The 16,613-nt window shown below is 37.6% G+C and overlaps 1 protein-coding gene across 2 annotated transcripts in view; it reads right to left on the bottom strand.

Moving 5' to 3' along the window:
• satb2 (SATB homeobox 2) overlaps nt 1-16,613 on the bottom strand; it is a 46,515-nt gene that overhangs the window by 19,208 nt on the left and 10,694 nt on the right. For both annotated transcript variants that reach the window (XM_026912735.3, XM_026912733.3), the window contains 2 exons: nt 7,820-8,038; nt 4,925-5,107 (listed from right to left, as the gene is read on the bottom strand). In XM_026912735.3, the coding sequence (XP_026768536.1) occupies nt 4,925-5,107; nt 7,820-7,994 (358 nt within the window). In that variant the 5' untranslated portion in view covers nt 7,995-8,038. The remainder of the gene's footprint in view (nt 1-4,924; nt 5,108-7,819; nt 8,039-16,613) is intronic.

The raw sequence follows: 16,613 nt of genomic DNA, 5'->3' as shown, positions 1-16,613 counted from the left end.
TTCTGGTGCTTCAGGCTGTTTCTGTAAGTTGAAGAGCTCCAGCTGTAGAAGAGGCTCAATAGCAGACACACACTAACCTATCCCCAGCCAATACACCACTGCCAACACCAGTTAGCTTCGGACAACTAACTCTTTTATTCAAAAGCCAGACAGTCCGCTCATTTGTGTCTCTCAAGTTAGTGAGCGAGTTTGTGTTTTGACTGCTAGGGAAAAACTAACATGACACATGCCTGACCACCTCTGAGACTCTCCATTCTCACTTACATACCAACAGGCCTTTGGGGAGTCTTGCATTTGTTCTCCAAAGTTATCTGTACAAATGTATTCCCCAGATACAGAATTTGAGGGCTAAGTGAAACAGATGAAGACAATTTGTGTTGTGCCACTCCCCCTTCAGATCTCCTCTCCCTCTCTTTTTGTCTTCAGACCATGTTTATATTACTGGCAAGCTTTGATTTCTGTGGGACGAGCCTGTTTAGCTCATTGTCTCGACTGTGCAATGCTGCATGTACGCTGGCCACAGACTAACAGTCTATACAAGCCACACAACCAAGCTTACTAAAGCTGGCATCCAGTTTACACACACGGAAATCTTTCTCCACATATAGCTTCACTATAGCGTTGAGTAATCAAACCAATACATGTCCTAAAGTTAGTCTTGTGATGATCTGACCAAATGAGTTCACAAAAAAAAAACCTGTCCCATTCTTGAACCAACTACAACTTTTCCATGAGGACAAACTAAAAAAAGATTGTTTGACAGAGTATTTCACAGATGTGCTTTCATTAACACAAAACACACTGTGCACAAATGCACACTCGGACCCTGCGGTAAGGGCACTAATGAATCATTTTTAACTTGGAAAGCTTATGTTCTTTGGCATTTTCTTCCCCTCTTCAAACCATTGTTCCAATTGCCACATTAAAATTCCTGTTCTCTGTGATGGCCTTTCTTGTGGGAAGCTGGTGGCTTGGCTTAAGCTTATGTGTACTGATCCATATACACTCATATACACAAACACAATCCCTTTTCACATACTATCTCTCTCTCTCTGTCTCTCTCTCTTTGCTTCTCAAGTAGAAAAATGCAGTGTAATAGATGCTCCTGTATGCACACACTTGACTGTGTTTAAGAGGCATGGCCTAACTAAGGGGAAGCCCCTGATGTGTGTCAAGACGACCACCAAGCTCCACAGAATCTTGATTAGCACAAGAGAGGATAAGTTGGCAATAATAATACTTCATATCCATTTCAAATTAATAGGCAAGTTTACCTGGGTGACAAAGACTGTAAAACCTATGACTGTGATAAATCTGACAGCTGAAATGCTGCCACAAAGATCATTCATTGTAATAAGTCAGTATTTTTATGAGATGTGAGAATAGCCTAAATGACTGCACATTAACACAAAGTGTTCATATCCTTATAGAAATACATTTTCTATAATTCTACTTTTCCCCCCCCACCCCCCCCACCCCCCAAACAAAAATCAGCTGGTACAGTTGAAAGCATCCAAAATGCCCGCATGTACCATATCAGGCAATAGAACATATTTTCCATCCAACTGACCCAGATGGTGGTTTGACCCTCAGTAGCCACATGTCAAACGTGGCAGGGCAACAATGCACTTCTGTAAGCCATCACCACTGTTAATTGTCTGAAGCCTTAAACTACAGGTCTGTCTATATGCTTCTATAAAAATACTCCGACCCTTATAATTGAAATAAACAATATCTCCCAGTTAATTGCTGGCCAGGCTAATTAAAGAAAGGCCGTGGTGCTGGGAGAGGAGCTTAAATACACCGCTGGAAGAGAGCTATGCAGGACACAATTCAAACAGGGAGAAAATAGCCGGGACTCTGTGTAATTTTGGTCTTGAACCACAGGGGAAAAAATGTATAATTTAAGCCAGAAATTATTCATTTAACATAAATGCTTATTTTAAAAAACAAAAAGTATTCATTTAAGATGAGGTCTCTCTCTCTCTCTTTCTCTCTCTCTCTCTCTGCATTTTAGGGAAGGGGAAGGTAAAAGAGGGTGATTCTTAGCTTAGAAAATACTGTGCATCTGTGTGAGCTTGAGATTGGTAGGTAGGTGCTGAGGATGATAGATAGACAGACAAATAGATAGATAGATAGATAGATAGATAGATAGTTGACCTGTTGACTCAAGGGTGTGGAGTAAATTGGGCTGTCTCCACACTGTTTGTTTTCTCGTGGTGCACTATTTCATTTAGCCTTTCCCTCCTCCTGTTTTTAAGTTATTTTGGAAGAGACTACACCAATGTGCAGAGATGACCTCTTGGCCACTTTTTGGTTTTCTGATGCCAGATGTTCAGCAGTTATCATACTTCTAAAAATATAACAATTGTCCATTAATTTTGACATTTTCACATGGGAAAAAAATAGTGGATTGTAAGCTGAGCGCATCAGTACTTCATTATGGGAAGACTAGAAATGATGAAAATGACCCAATTATACCTCTTGTTAGATATTGTATTCTTACAAATGATAGTCAATTTACATATAAATTATATACGTTATACTTAAATATGCAAAATATAACACTGTGCAAGAGTCTAAGGCAACCTAAGAAAAGTTTATATTTGAAGCAAATTATTTTGAAATCAACTGTTTGGTTGCTTGAAATAGCATCATATTTTATTACATTAAACACATTAATGATTACATGTGTGTCTCTTTTATATATTTATATGAACTGCATAAATTCTGTGGTAAACTCTAGGCTTAATGAAAAACTTGACTGCTTAAATCTCACACAGCTTCAGTGATGTTGAAATCGGAGTCTAAGGTAGCATATGAATTAATAATGTAACAATCCCTTCAAACGTCCTCTTCACATAGTTCTTAATTGTGTTTGCAATGTTTGGGTATTGTGTCATTGTTATTGTGTGAAAGCAGTTTTCAGAATTTTACCACTCAGTTGTTTACCCAAAGATGATGAAACTCTTTTTGACCAGATCTGCTACATCACTGGTTAAAATTTGTACCACCAGACCATGACGGAACCACCTCCGCGTTTCACAAAAACCAGCATTAGTGTGTTTCTCACATCTCTTCTCTTAGTTTAATATGGCCTTCTGCCACTTTTTGACTGTTGCACTGTGCTGTATAGTCTTCAGCATATTAAATTTCTTCTAAAAATGCTTTGTTTTTCTACAAAAATGGTTCCTTAGCTGCAACAGTATAAGAATTATTTTATACTTCTTCTCTCAGTTGAAGCACTGACTTTAGTGACTGATCAGATTTTGTGAAACACACATGGGTCCTGCTACCAATTCACCAAATGTGTAATATTAATAACTTTTTGTAAAATGGAGAAAATTTCCAATTTTTTTCCCCCAGAGCTACTTATATGTTATATGTTGTCTTCCAAACAGATTATATACTTACCAGATAAACGGCCTCAAACATAATATCTTGCAGAGTTGCTATTGAGACTTACAGTGTATATGGATAGAAATATATCGAGATATAAATATAAATATTTTGGTGGTAAATAAATAAATGTGGTGGATTTTGTACTGTAGTTTTTGCTGAAATCAGTCATTTTTGGATCGCCGTGTGATACTTTCATTTTCAACTGACAATAAAAACCACTCCTAATTAACACAAATTTTCTATTTTAAAATAATTTTCAGATATTTTTTGAAGTCTACTAAATAATTGTTATGACACTGACCCGGAGTTTAATTTAGCAAAGACACAGATCAAATGTCCATAGAAATGTCTTGAATATTTTGTAGGGATTTAAAAGTACTGCTCTATTTAAATATCTATCAAAGCAAATGAGAAGAAGTTAAAACCATTTTATATTGAAAACAGGAAGATTAAAATGGACCTAAAATGTAAGGCAAACATGTGTTTTCACTTTGAGAAGTCGGTTCTTTCTGTTAAACAAAATTATCTTAACTTGCTATACCTTTGAGAAAAGACTGAGATCAAAATGTGTTTAGAAATGTTTTGATTTAGGCTCGTTCTTGAGAATGATGTCTTTGTTACTGTGAATAAATTGCTGTTTTAAATTCACTGCATACTTTACACTACACACATAAACCTTTTACTCTTCCTGGAGATGCCAACCATATGTATAACAATGAATTATAATGTCATTATAAGCCTTCTTTTGCTTGCATACTTATAAACAATTTGAGTATTTCACACACACACACATATACTCATATACACAATGATTGAAATGTAGACATACCATGCAACAACAGGAGGCATTATACAAACACACAAATGTATTCCAACCTATATGCCGTTCAAACAGACTCAGCATCCCAAGCACACGCAAATGTTTGTCTTACTGTTCTTGTTAAGAACATCCATTGCATAATTATTAATGCAGCTATTTAATGCTATACCTACACTTAAATCTAACCCGAACCTTAACTTCTGTAACCAAAAGGAAACATTTCACCTCTTTTTGTTTTTTTTTCAAATGAATTTGTAAACAACAACAACAAACAGTTTACCAGCCAAATGTCCCCACAAGGTCAAAACTCTCAGACTGTGTGGTTCAGACTCCATTTGCAAGAACTCTGAATGAGCTCAGCATCCTTAAACCTACATCTCCCCCTTTCAGGCTTCCATATGCAAAACATAAAGGCACATTTTTGTCATATGATGGCTGAGACTGTATATAAAATCTGATTAAATAATCTGATGTAAAATCTGATTGAATAACCTTGAAGAACCTTATTAGTGGGTCAGTTAAAAGTTCTGCTCCAAAGTCAGATGAACCTTTCAGGTGGACTGTAGACTTTTTTTTTATAGATTATAACTTTTCAACATTACAGACGTAATGTCAGCTCCACTTAACCAGAATGAACCACAATCAGTATAAATTGAGCTTAGATCAATATACAAAAAGTGTGACTTCCACTGGTGGACTCACCCTGTGCCTGGGCTGCTGAGCTGTGGGAGTAGCCAAGGGCAAGCAGTGCTGTCTCCACCAGCTGAGTGAAGAGAATGTCCTTCCGGACCAGCACAAACTCTGCATGCTCCTCTCGGCCCTCCCCCTCCACCACCATTCCTCCATCCACCTGCTCTACGACGCAGAACACGGGAATCATCAGACCTGCCGGGAGAAAGAGAAAGAGATTGTGAGAATTTCTGACTGCGCCTGTTTCTGAACACTTGCCGTAGGTCATCAATGCATAAATGCTTAATGATTAATAGGTTAATCGGAACATTTTTAATGATGATCAAGGTTGGCTAGTAGCCATACAAATAATCAATTCTTTATCAAACCATCCCCGCACAAATTATCAAGCATTGCTCTCTCTGTTTTACAAGCTGAACTGATAACTCTTTAGGTTAACGGATAATAGTAGAAGGTTATGTTGATCATTTAATTAGTTAGACGTTGCAACAGATATGCAAACTTTACCCTTTCTCATGGTTGACTGTTCTTCTACACAGTTTCATGATCTCTGCTGCCTCACTGGGGTGAATATAAACTTTTGTTCCTCCCTGCAAAACCTGCTCCCATTTAAAGCATTTTCCCTGCTGTGCTTTGTTCTACAGCCTTCTGGTGGCTTAAATTAATTAAAGAAATGAGGGTTTGAAAGCGTCGAGCAAACCAGACCGCTAATAATGACAGCCAAGTTGGGTGAAACACACACACTCTCTCTTGCTCTCTCTCTCTCTCTCTGGGGTTCTCTCTCTCTCTCTCCGGTGTAAATATATAGAGGTTTGGTGTGGTGTGGTTTGGTGTGGTGCTAAATGTATATAGCCTCTCTTCTCTCTATACTGAAAAAAATCTAACATTAGTTCAAAGTTAAAAAAAAAAGGTTGATTTGCTTTTTTTTCCCTTAATTTTCAGTTTGATGCATTTTTTATTACTTTGATCTAAGTTTTCTTTTTTTTTTTCAGCATATTTAGGAAATGCCTGAAAAGAGCTTTGGTATGATGATCCTATTTATAATAATAACTTATATGTACTATACTGTATATGTATATGTATAATAATATATACTGTATATATAGCACCTAACCAAGCCTCTTGTTTTAATCAATCAGCTCCTATATTTCTATTTCCTCCCCATTAATCAAACCAGCTCCCAATTCACAATCACAAATGCTCTTATGGAGTGAGTTACACTATGGGCCTGAGCCAAATCAAGTAAGTGAATTTCCCCCAACAGGGAAATATAACTGTCAACACACACCAGCTCCCAGGCGTGCTCTCCTTCCTCTCCTCTCTCCCTCCCCCTGCCTCTCTCTCTCACTCCTCTCTCTCTCTCTATGTCTCTGTCCAGCACCCGAAGTTTCATCTATCAGCTTTATTTGTCACCACAATTTGTGTGGTCATCTGTGTGCAGTATGTGTGTTGGAATAAATCCTGTCTGAGACTACATTCAACTGGATTGCTATCTCTGTGTATAGATCTATGCATGTGTGTTATAGTGTATGTGCGTGATTAGTGGTATACTACTGTGTTAATATACATCAGGTGAATTAGCCCCAATTATGATTTACTGTATATACAGAAGTGAGAGAATGTATATGACTGTGTGTGTGTGTGTATATGTGTGTGTGTGTGTGGCCCTCTCCTTACTGCTCTACTGTGGTTTACAGGAAGCTCACTAAGTTTCCTATGTTCAAAGACAACCCCTCATTAGGATTAACCATCGACCCCAGCTTTCAGCACACAGACACTGGAAAGGTCCTTCTACATCTCTGATCTTGCACACACACACGCACACACACACACACACACACTTTTTGCCTTCAAGTGTCTTATTTTTATTGTTTTTCTTAATAAATGCACAGATCCACAAACATGCACACATCTTGTGTAGGCTTGTGCCAGTTTTTATGGTTACCTTACTTACTGTCAATCCAACTAGCTAATTGATATTGATTACAGGCTGACTCAATAAATATCATCAAGTGCATTAAATTAAAAAAACTGACTGAATTAAACAGATGTGCACAGATGTCACATGACTTGAGGATGTATAACTGAATGCTCTATGACACTTTTGTGTTGAAAAACATGCTATGAAATGTTTGCTAATAACGGCCATGACCACTACACCCAATATTTTATTTCTGTGACCATGCTGTGTGCATGTGTCTGCATGAGTCTATATGCATGCATGCATCTGTGAAGTTATGATCAATGAATGACCTAGACATATAAATCAGGCCCCTACAGTGCTATTTTATTAAGTACACTTGGTGTTATATTGTCCCCATGACACTCCACAGGCCACATTACTGTATAGGATGGAATTGATTCATACTGTAGGCTGTGGGTTAGCCTTTTAATCTAGCCTAATAAAAAGCTCAGACAGACTGTAGAAGGAAATGCACAGGGAGCTATGAGATGCAACAGATTCGGCCAGTATTTAGGTGAAGCTGGTTTAGCACTGTATTCTTCTATTCAAGGCATTCACATGTTTGCCTAAACCTCTAATTGTTTAGTCTATTTAATAACTACAGTTTATGTTACACTACTTAAACAATGCTGTCTTAAATAGGTTGAATCTAAACTATCCCTTAAAATAACTGAATAAAAAAATGTATTTTCAGTAATTTATTCATCTTTAGTAATTGTTTATCCTGGTCAGGGCTGTGGTGGATCCAGAGCCTATCTGGGGAGCACTGGATGTGAGGCATGAATACACCCTGAATAGGATGCCAGTCCATCATAGAGCACAATGCCCACACACATTTGTACCTGGGGCAATTTAGCGCAGCCAGTCCATCTATGCTTTTTTGAGGTGGGAGGCACACAGGGGGAAAAAGTGAAACTTTACTTTTGCTGCTTTTGGAGTCGTACCTCCCAGGGCTCTCTGTGGAGCTCCATTGTGACGACTGCGTGGTCCAGTAGGGCTGCCATTCAGCTCCAGACGGCTTATCTTCCCCGGTGGGGGGCCACTCAGATCAGGGCTGGTAGCAGTGCGGCGCTCTGGGCTCTCCCTCAGACGTGGGCTCTCTCCTCCTCCACGCTCCATCCCCCTCCACACTGCAGGGGGAACACCGGCCAGGGAGTACGGACCTGACGGAGGGACAGAGATGGACAGATAGACGGATAGAGAGGAAAAACAGACAGATACATATGATATAAAGAGTGTTGCAAGTATCCATGCTAGGTGTATTTTCAGTCATCCAAGTCATTTTGATTGTGTATTAGTAGTAGACCAAAGTAACATCAAACTGAAGCCACTTGAACAGGTGCTGAGACAAGCCCAGTTGCTTATTACTACTACTAGATGTTAAATTGCTAAATGCTTGAGCACCTGCCCTCAGCATGCTATGTAATGGATTCACATACAATGTACCATACTCTGATGATGCAAATTCTGCAACAGTCTTCATTCATTCATCTTCAGAAAGCTTTATCCTGGTCAGGGTCTATCCTGAGGAACAGTGGGTGGGTTTATGAGGAATAACACCCAGGTGGCTGAGCTAAAGCTGATAGCAGTGTCCTATAACCCACAGGACCTTTCCTTAGGAGCTTATCACTGCAATCAACAAACAGACGGGCTATGCATCTCGTTCTGCACCAGTGTCTATAAGGAATGTAAACTACGCTTTGTGTGTATTTGTATGTCCTTGTGTGTGTGTTGGGAGAATGCAGCATGGGCACAAATGTCAGTCAGATCTCTCTGGCAAGTAGTTGTATGTGTATGCATATGTGTGTGTGTGTTTATTTTTACTAGTTGTAAGTGGAGTTTTTTTTGATGGCTCCACAAGAACTCTTTTATAATTTAATAAAATTCAACAAGAGAGTGATATTTTTCATTTGTGGTTTGCTCTTTTGGTCAGTATTTCCTTCTATCAATAATATACTTACAGATTACCAATTCTAGTGATTACATATTCATGCACACATGTGTGCTCCATTGGGCTAGCTTCCAAAGACTCTTGTTTTTCAGCCAAACCTTTAATATTGGTAATGTCCATCAGGATGAATGCCAAGCAAGGCAGCTCACCTGCCAAGAGTGAAAGAATGAGTACTCACACACTACTAACCAAGTGGAGGAGGAGGAGCACAATTTACATTTCACTCCCTCCACAGAGCAAAGGGTACGGTCAAATGTGGACTCATATGAAGCAAGTGGAAAAAGCAAATTTCTAAGAAAGGTCCAAAATGTTGCAAAAAGAGGGAAAATTATTTACAGAAATATAGTTGCAGAATAAACTTACAATATAAGTGTAACGAATGGCTAGTGTCACAAGTGATAGGCCTGTGTGTTTTGCTATCATTTACAGAAATTAACAGATATGGCCATGTGGAAATTACAACTATGCCCAGTATTATTATTATTAACTTCAGTGTGTTCCTATTTCCAGTAGTGAAAAATTTTTAACAGAAGAGACTTGTGTTAAGAAAAAGTGACATTGTTTATTCACTTACGTAGAGCTAATAGAAAGCAGCCTATTTCAAATATCTATCTTTTAAAATCAGGTACATATATGTAATTTTACATTGAAGTAGAAACATGCTATTGCAAGCAACTTTCCTTTGTTTCTGGGCTTTAAATTTGTGTGTGCATTTTTATACGTTGGCCGCCTGCTCTGTTCCTCCTCCTCGTCACTTCCTTACTTCCTTGTTCTTGCAGCCTAAACAAGAACAAAACCCACGAATGCAGTACAAATGAAATTGGAGGAGGATTACGAGCTGGGAATAAATGTTCAAAATGAATAATAAATTAAAACCATTAACCTCAGAGTGATTAAAACTCCAAGTAGGGCTGCGAAGCAAGGGGCAAAATTCATTATGGTTTAATGAGTCCAGAAAAAAAGAGGAACACAACACTTTAATGCCGTTTGAATGGAAATGAATAAATTCAGGGACTGCTGAAAGACTGATGAGTTATACAGTACTTTCACAAACGTGTCTCAAATAGCACACTAGAACAAATTTTATTTTATATTTATACACACACACACACACACACACACACACACATATATATATATATATATATATATATATATATATATATATATATATATATAGATAGATAGATAGATAGTTTGATAGATCATCCATATACTGTATATCATAACAGATTTAAGCCATCTTCTAACACTTCTCCTATAGAGTGCTCAAAAACAAAACAAAACAAAAAAAACAACTACTTCTCAACAATCAAAGTGGACTAAGTGCAATGCACAGCAGCCACATTAGAGAAAGTACATGCCATCTACATTCATTGCAAGGTCCTAAAATGGGAGAAATAAAAGAATTAAATGAGAAACAGATGAAAATGTGTAAAATGTGAACCAAACGAAACAAATGAAAACGTCTTCAGCGTAAGCAGGAGTCAAACCAGCTGAGCTAATGTACAACAAGCTCTCTGGTGTTGAATTAACAACTGCAGTGTTTATAGTCCAGCTGGACAGAAATGAACACTGTACTTCTTAAATCAGCACTGTAGTTGGGAATTCTACACTGGAGATTATACTTTGTACCAATCACTCTTTGTCAACGAGAAGACATTTTTTTGAACTAGAAGAACCTATTGAAGAGCCACTCATCTTACTAAAATCTGTCACCCATAACAGTGGTACAAAACTCACCTCAGTTTAGTGTTAAAGGAAAACCTTCACTAGCACTAAGGAAAGTCATAGATCTGCTCCTAATAAACAGTGTGCCTATGCCTGTTTGCCTCCATACTTATTAGACTACAGATCCCACAGGGGCCATAAAAACCTTAATAAACACTTAACAAAACGAAGCCTGAATCTTTAACAGGCTTTAGCAGATCTGTGACATGAAATAAAAAAGCAATGCTGTGCATGATGAGAAGGCATGGGTGAGAACAATCAGTACGTCATGCAGCGTGCGTTCTATGGAAGATTTATTTTGATGAAAGGTCCCCTTCTGAATATTTCATATATATCTCTTTTTGCATCTTCCTCTTATCATCACATCACTCTAGACATCTCAATTCTTTCTGCCCATTGCCCTCCTCGGTGTCTCAGTGTCTTTCATCTATTTTACAGCTGATTTGAGATGCTGATCCCGTTGATTTTTCTGTACCTTCGCAGTACAGCACAGGTCCTGACCTGCCTGAGTCTAATGACGCTACCACTGATCACAATCAGAAATGGTCTGCATCTCAGTTTCCATCTGTGTGCCTATTTCTCTGTCTCTCTCTATCATGCTCTACTTGTCCTCCTACCCCCTCTTCCTGAGCTACAAATATTTGACAGAGGAGATAAGTTGGATCCAAAATGATACTAGAGAATTCACTCCATTTGAGAGATTTTACTGTTCAGTGCTGTAATGTTTTCTTTAATATAGTAAAAAAAACACTTTTAGTATCATAAGCCATTCTTTAAATATTATAATCATAGTCATGGCAAAGAAATCAGAAGTTAGAAATCAGATTGGCTAAGGCCAAAAACAACTGGCTGGATAAAATTAACATCATATGGTTTAGATGTAAGTAGAAAAGATATACATATATGTGTTGTTTTGTGTATACAATATATTAGATTAAAATTGCACCTCAAGTTAAAAAAAAAAACATGGGAACATTGTGCAACTGTTATCATAATGCAATAATCATGTAAATTTATTGGCCATGCTAAAAGCACATATCTTTTTGATATCAGCACAATATATTAGGCATCAAGGCAATCATGTAGATTATTGAATGCATAAGTAGATTAAAAGATTCTCTCAATAAGATAAAACCAGAATAAACCCATATCCATCTTAAGGAACTTCTAAGTAATTTGATGTTTTTTGATCAGTGTTCAAAAAGTGTGTGGAAGGTGAAAGATTAAATCAATGCTGCCTGTTTAAACACAACAGATCACATTAAATTACAGTATAAATATCCACTTCAGACTCAAACCATGCTACAAGCGTTTGGCATGTTTATTAAGTGCAACAGGGATCATGTCTTGAGAGACCATGATTTCCAAACTCCCGCGACCACACCGCAGAGGTCGGTTCCCTATGACTCTCACTCTCGTTTTAAGTCTCTTTCTCACTTGTACTCTAGCTGTCCTCTATTCTCATTCACTCTTTCTGGCACAGAGAATGGCCTCTGTCACACACAGAAAATGGAGGACAGTATAAATGCCACACTACTGAACTCATTGTACAGTAATACTGTCCGTGTAAACAAGTGGAAGACGGCAACTGTATAATCAGAGAAAAAGAGACAAAAAGGGACTGTCTGAGGTAAACAGTACTTTAAAAAGCATGAAAATAAATAATGAAAATTGAAAAAAGTGAAGCAAGCGACAAAAGTGAATACACATTAAGATATTTCCCAACTCCTAAACACCATAAAACCATACAGGTGACGTGACAGTACTGATAAACCCATCTTTTCTCTGGTTCCTAATAACGAAGCTAATAAATGATGAAATAAACCTTGGTTCATCCGTGTTGCACTATTAGCCCATATCTGCGTGGTGACAGTGTGCTAAGGCGTTAACCTCACTGGCCAGAGAATAGCTGTGTGATAGTCATTTATTGCAGGGTTATTAAAATATGGGCCCAGTTGCAGCACTGATAAAGGATGAGCGGAGGGTCAGAGGGACATCTATGAAAGCCCCTGCGGAGTCTCTTCTGTACAGGTGTGTGTTGGGAAGGAGGGGAAAGACAGATAACAACTTATCAGCTATGCATTTAATAGCAGATCACAGCGTAACCAGCAGAGATAATTAAACAGGATTTGCGCATAACAAGGCAAGCAATATGGAGACTAAAACTAATCGAAAACTGTACATGTAGAGCAATACATGTACACATACAACTGCAAGAAGGGTGAGAAGTAGGGAAGCTGTATGAATAAAGTTTTTTCAAGATGTCCCTTAATATACACTTCTGATTGGTATGACAAAGAGAAATAAATAATCAGGCTAAGGCAGAATGGAAGAAAGACTTGAAAGACTTGACTTGGTGACATTTGTAAATGTGTCATGTTGTGAGGGAGCAGAATCGGTGGCTGAGCAATGGAGGGAGTGCAACAGACCTTCTCGAGACCTCATTCAGCTTGCTCATAAACATCTCATTTGGTAGTAAAAGACAAAGAGTTGGAGGTAGGACTTTATTATGCTCCCCTGTCAATTGCAAGCGTGTGTACACACACAGGCAAATATAGGCAAAAACATATGTGACACCCACACACCCACACACCTATACACTAACCACAGAACAGGCTTGCTGCTCTGACACTTCCAGGGACCACACACTGACTCACAGCAGTAAGTCTCACAGTTGTCACATATGGTAGACAAGGCAGACAAGTACATGGAGCAGGACTGTAAAATAGTCACGCTTAGATACTTCTCCTATAATGTAGAATGCAGTAGTACTGCATTAATACTGTGACTCTGGCTAACTATTGGTACTATATAAACAGGAGTCGGCCAACAACCACAGCAAAATCCATAGAACTGACAAAGATTAAGTGTAGCACTGAAATGGGTATCAACTTGTTTATATTTAACACCAGCTCACCTTACAAGTGGACAAGGCTGGGAAAAGTGGAGTTGCTATTTAATTGTCTGTCTTAATAATGAGCATAAACACTTCTGAAAGATAATTGAGAATGAAACGCATGATCTGCACCACTTGGCAGAGTGATCAGTTAAAAATAAGCACAAACACTTAAAAATAACATGCAAAAAAAAAAAAAAAAGTAAAAGAAACAAAACAAATGAAGTGTGTTTCTAGTTCAGGTTTGAAAGTAAAACGAAGTGAGAGAAAATTTGCAATAAGTGAATAGCCTTGACTGTAATACAGTAACAGTTGTGCTCTTATAAAAACGACAGCCTATGCAATAGTAGGACTCTCTGGCCTTGCGCCGTAACCTGAATAACAACTGGCTCCCTACTGGATACATAGTGCACTAGGCTATATACAGTAGGCGTTACATAGGTATGCTATTCAAATGGCATACGATTTTGCCTTTGTAAATCTGTTCCTAACCACTCGGATAATCTCTGAGGTGACTAAAAACACACACACACACACACACACACACACACACTTCTGTGTGGAGCCATACTAAATAAACAGCACAGTATCGTGTCAAATAGTGTGACAGCATTGCGCAAACTCTGCTCACTGAGTCGACGCACTATTTTGACGCACTATTTAGTTCAGTAGTGTGCGGTTTGAGTCGTAGTGTAGTGTCTCAGGAAATTATAAGAAGCTGTCTGCATGTCAGACAAGCCTAGCAGGGGAACTCCTGACATGTATTTTGTTTTCTCTTATTCATCAAAGGAAGAAAAAGTCAAAGAGCGAGGTGTATAGTTTACACGAATGAATCTTGGACGCACCAGTGCCACTTGAACATGGACAACGATAAAATCCTTAACGCCACAGCTGCTCCAGGGCAACTCTCTACTAAACAGCTCTGTCTTTCACAAGCATGGGAAAAGCATAAGCGCTTTCTAAAATATAATTCATATTTCATAAACATTTATTGTATGCATAAACCAAGGCCTGAATGGAGAGGCGAAATTCACATGCAATCCGATACTGAATCCTGCGCACTGGCCATATGCTTCTGCTTTTTTCATTTGCGTGTTTACTCCAGAGTTTGTGGCACTAATAAGAGTCAAACTCCCCACTGCATTTTGGGTCCATTTGCATTTCAGAAGTATTCCTTTCGACTGTGGAATGACAGATAGTGTTTTCCTAAGTCAGCCTATATAGAGTTCCTTTTTGTTTTGGTTTAGGACTATTTCGTTTATCTCTTCCTCCGACTTCAAGAGAAAGTCATCTTTCAAATGGGGATTTGTGTCCCTACAGAAGTTTGTGCGTTTTACCAAAAATAAATCTGTGTATAAGTCAATCACTATGTTACTCATATAGGCTACAGACGTATTTTTTTAATCGCCTATGATCATCTATATCAATAAGTCATGCAAGATTATTACTGCATATTGGCGTAAATATGTTTTAATAAGTCCTATTAGAGAATGACAGTTAATAAGATTAATAAGCAAGATATTATTTACATAACATAAAACAAACCACCGTGAATTCTTTTTAATTTTTCTGTTTTTAAATAGTTGTAAAAGAAAAAAAAAATAAATAGAGGTGTCCAGAAAAATGGATGTGCAGGTAAAACACCTCACACTCCTGTGGACGAGTGTGTTAATGGCGTTGTAGATATATTAAACCTGTTCCTTAAACAAGTTTCAGAAGAAAACACACCAAAATCCAAACGATCATGCAGTATACAAAGAAATGAATTTATATGGTGATTATTGCATACTATCCTACAATGAAATAGTGCAGATGGACCTGATGCAGTTTGTAAGCGAAAAAAAGGAAAATGACTAAAAAAAAAAAAAAAAAAGGATAAAAAAAGGATAAAAAAAGGATAAAAAAAATATAAGATAAAAAAAAAAACCCAAAGCCAAACAATTTTATTCGTCTCCTTCTAACCTATTTATGATGAACATATGTATGGGTAAAATATTCAGACACACACTCACACACTCACACACACACACACACACACAGAGGTTGGTTTGGATGGTAGGGAGTTTGGCTGTGCGCGGTGCGGTTATTCTCCACGGGGCAGAAGGTCAGCGGTGGCTGTAAGCGAGGAAAGCCAAAACGCCTCTGTCTTCTTCTTCTGCTGCTTCTTCTTCTGCTTCTTCTATTTCTATTGGACATTTGTCTCTTTCCAAAGGCTCTTTCCATGAAAAGAAACTTCACATTTTCAGACTCGTACAGCTAATATTGTTGAAACTAGTCGGCCCACTAACGCGTAGCACTCGGCGTCTCTAAAGCGCGACATGCTGTCGAGGTGAGCTCATGTGTTACTCAGTTGTGTGCAGCTGTAATAACCTGCAACTCATGTGCTCTGTAATGAGAAAAACTACACGACTCCACAACCTCAGACACGATTCTGTTACACAACTGAAAGTGTCAGTTCAATTCAGCAAACGAATGGGAACACTGCTGTATAAGAAATGTAAATTAGCTAAGTGTAGATAACAACAAACGCACATAGTAAAATTATTATTATTATTATTATTATTATTATTATTAGTAGTAGTAGTAGTAATAGCATTTACAGGGAGGGTCTGTAGAAACACCAGTGAAATTCATTATTATTATTATTATTATTATTATTATTATTATTATTATCAGTAGTAGTAATAATAGTAGTAGTGCTAATCTTTACAGGGAGACTGCTGAAATTTCTTCCTATTGTTATTATTATTATTACTACTACTACTACTATTATTATTATTATTATTATTATTATTATTGTTGTTGTTATTAGTAGTAGTAGTAGTAGTAGTCTTATTATTAGCATACAATTTATAGAATCTTATATATATAATATATCTTATATATATCTTATATATACAAGAATATTTGTGTGTGTATATGTATATACACTCTTATAAAGTTTTATTCATTTAGTCTATAATCGCTTAATTTTTTCCATTATTCTAACCTGGAATTACAGCTTTATCCATCAGACTGTGACTTATTTATTAAAAGGAAACTCTACATATCAGTGATATTAATATACTTTAATAATATATTCTATCTAGGGGTTTTGTACTGTCACAAGCCCACATTAGTTTGAGTGATAAAACAAGACTGGCAAATTAAACTGAAGCTT

This window comes from Pangasianodon hypophthalmus, chromosome 5 (assembly GCF_027358585.1).
Source record: "Pangasianodon hypophthalmus isolate fPanHyp1 chromosome 5, fPanHyp1.pri, whole genome shotgun sequence".
Taxonomy (NCBI): Eukaryota; Metazoa; Chordata; class Actinopteri; order Siluriformes; family Pangasiidae; genus Pangasianodon; species Pangasianodon hypophthalmus.
This window is presented reverse-complemented; position numbering and strand designations above follow the sequence as displayed.